This window comes from Carassius gibelio, chromosome A7 (assembly GCF_023724105.1).
Source record: "Carassius gibelio isolate Cgi1373 ecotype wild population from Czech Republic chromosome A7, carGib1.2-hapl.c, whole genome shotgun sequence".
Lineage (NCBI taxonomy): Eukaryota > Metazoa > Chordata > Actinopteri > Cypriniformes > Cyprinidae > Carassius > Carassius gibelio.
The window spans coordinates 39,638,662-39,640,973 of record NC_068377.1 but is presented as its reverse complement, the minus strand read 5'-3'; the positions used below and the strand labels follow the sequence as shown (position 1 = coordinate 39,640,973).

At 32.5% G+C, this 2,312-nt stretch overlaps 1 protein-coding gene across 1 annotated transcript; it reads right to left on the bottom strand.

The window, feature by feature from the left end:
* Positions 1 to 1,424: 1,424 nt before the first annotated feature.
* LOC128017555 (fucolectin-5-like) lies at positions 1,425 to 2,066 on the bottom strand. Its single transcript, XM_052602959.1, has 3 exons — positions 1,780 to 2,066; positions 1,547 to 1,686; positions 1,425 to 1,498 (listed from the first exon to the last, which is right to left on the bottom strand). The coding sequence occupies exons 1-3, from the start codon at positions 2,064 to 2,066 to the stop codon at positions 1,425 to 1,427; spliced, it is 501 nt and encodes a 166-aa protein (XP_052458919.1).
* Positions 2,067 to 2,312: the final 246 nt, after the last annotated feature.

The window sequence follows — 2,312 nt, the reverse complement described above, 5'->3', positions numbered from 1 at the left end:
CAAAAATGCTAAATGTCAAACATAGAAATAATTAATGTATTTTTGTTTGTTAGATTTTTTTTCTATTATTAATTAAATGTTTTCAGAAGATGTATGTGGGCCCAGTTTACCACAATTATTAAATTCCTAATAAAAAACAAAAAAAGTGCAGATTCTATGTAGGCCATTTGTCAAGGACACGTGAATGAAATTTTAAGGCAAAAATGTCCATCGTCAGTCTCAGTACTGTAGTGACATATAAAGCACAGCTCACTCACATAGAAGTCACTTTAAAACCAATCAGCTTTCTGCTGGTCGACACAGCAAATTTGCTAACTTTTATAATAATGACTGGAATCTGGCAGGCGGTGTTGCTAACTTAGCATTTTTGTTGCTAGATTTTTTAAGGAAACTTAAAAAAATATATATATATATTTTTTTTTTTGTGCTGCAAAAATGCAAAACATCAAACAGAAATAAACAAATGTTTAATATCTACACATTTAGATAAAAAAAAATGATTTTTTCTTTTTCTATTATTATTAATTCAGAACTTTCAGATGCAGTATGTAGGCCCAGTTTTCCACATTGATTAAATTCAGACAAAATATGCTGGTCAACACAGCACATTTGCCACAGATGCTGAATTTCTAAGTCGGCAACACTGCCCGGCAAACCCCAGTTATAATAATAAAAGTATGAAAATGTGCTGTGTTGACCAGCATATTTTGTAGATATTAAACATTTGTTTATTTCTGTTTGATGTTTTGCATTTTTCCAGCACATCAGCCTGTAGAGAGGTGTCTAGCAGAACACACATTACATGTGAATAAGTAGTTGCTAGCTGTGATAGTTCAATAATAATTGTTCATTTATGATAAGCTTGTTAATAGTTTGTACCCATAATTGCTGCTCAGTTAGGAAAGATCTGTAGAAAAATGGAAAAAAGTAGGCACATTTATTATTTCACATTATTTCCTGAAGTTTAGTCATTTCCTGTCCCTACACAAAATTCAAAGCATGATTTAAAATAAAGGTAAAATGCCTGTGAAAAATCAATAAAGAAAATTATTTTAAATATTATATTTTGCCCTATTTTTATGGACTTTTTTAAGAGTGTGGCATACTGACAAAATAGTGCTTAAAACTATAACTATTCAGAATGTGTAATTCAATGTTGAATTTAAATAAAACATCTAATTATATATATATATATATATATATATATATATATATATATATATATATATATATATATATATATTAAATGTATATCACATTTGTAGACAGAGTTTAAATTAAAAACATATATATATATATATATATATATATATATATATATATATATATAATAATAATTGTTGCCATTTGATTCTATGTGATCCCGAGTTTCCCATGAGGGTGAAAAAATTCCCCACACAGATTTCACTGCATGTTCAAGTTGATCATGCAAAGTCGACCAACAGATAGATGCTGGGCTTAAAAGGGACATCTTTATGAGCTGTGTTTCCAAATTTCACTAATGTGACCACACTTTAACAATCTAGAATGAGGTGTTATAAATTACCTGTTCCATAAACCTCCACCTCACACAGCGAGAGCCACATCTGGATGTTAGGAAGGTACATGTTCACATAACGACCTTCCATTCCCCCACAAGAGAAACTGACAGAAGTGCCTGCTGGGACAAGTGAAGTGACACCACATCTACAGAGAGAAAGAGAGAAACCATGACACAATCAGCTGACCTGATCAAATCCAGTTCTCCTGACACGTTCATAACTTTTTTCATAACTTCACCTGGGATTGTTGTTTCCGTTGTTTTCCAGAGAGTTTCCGATGCGGATCTCTACTCCAGTTGTTTGAGCCAGACAGCAGTCGGCTCTGTTGGTGACGGTCACTTTGTAAATTTTGTAATAATCCAGCAGGTCCAGCCTCCACCACGGGTTGAGCTCATATCCTGTGATGGAACAGTATGTATGGGCTACACCTGGAGCATATCTGATGCCATCAATGGCCTGTGCAGCACTGTAATATGTGGACGACTGTACAGCTGTTCCTTTTAATGCCAAGTTCTCTAAAAACATTTAAAGAGACAGCGAGTCAAGACCCAAAAGTGTGAAGTTTCATTACATTCCAATTGAGTTAAAATATAAAATTCCAGCCCAAAACACTCAATTCCAGTTACTACTACATTAAAAAGTTAATATTTTTAACGGATCTACACTTACATGAACTAACTATGTGCAGTTATAATTTATTAACCAACATTAGCAAAGATGAATAAATACTATAAAATGGTTTTTGGTTAATGTTAATGAATGCATGCTAAT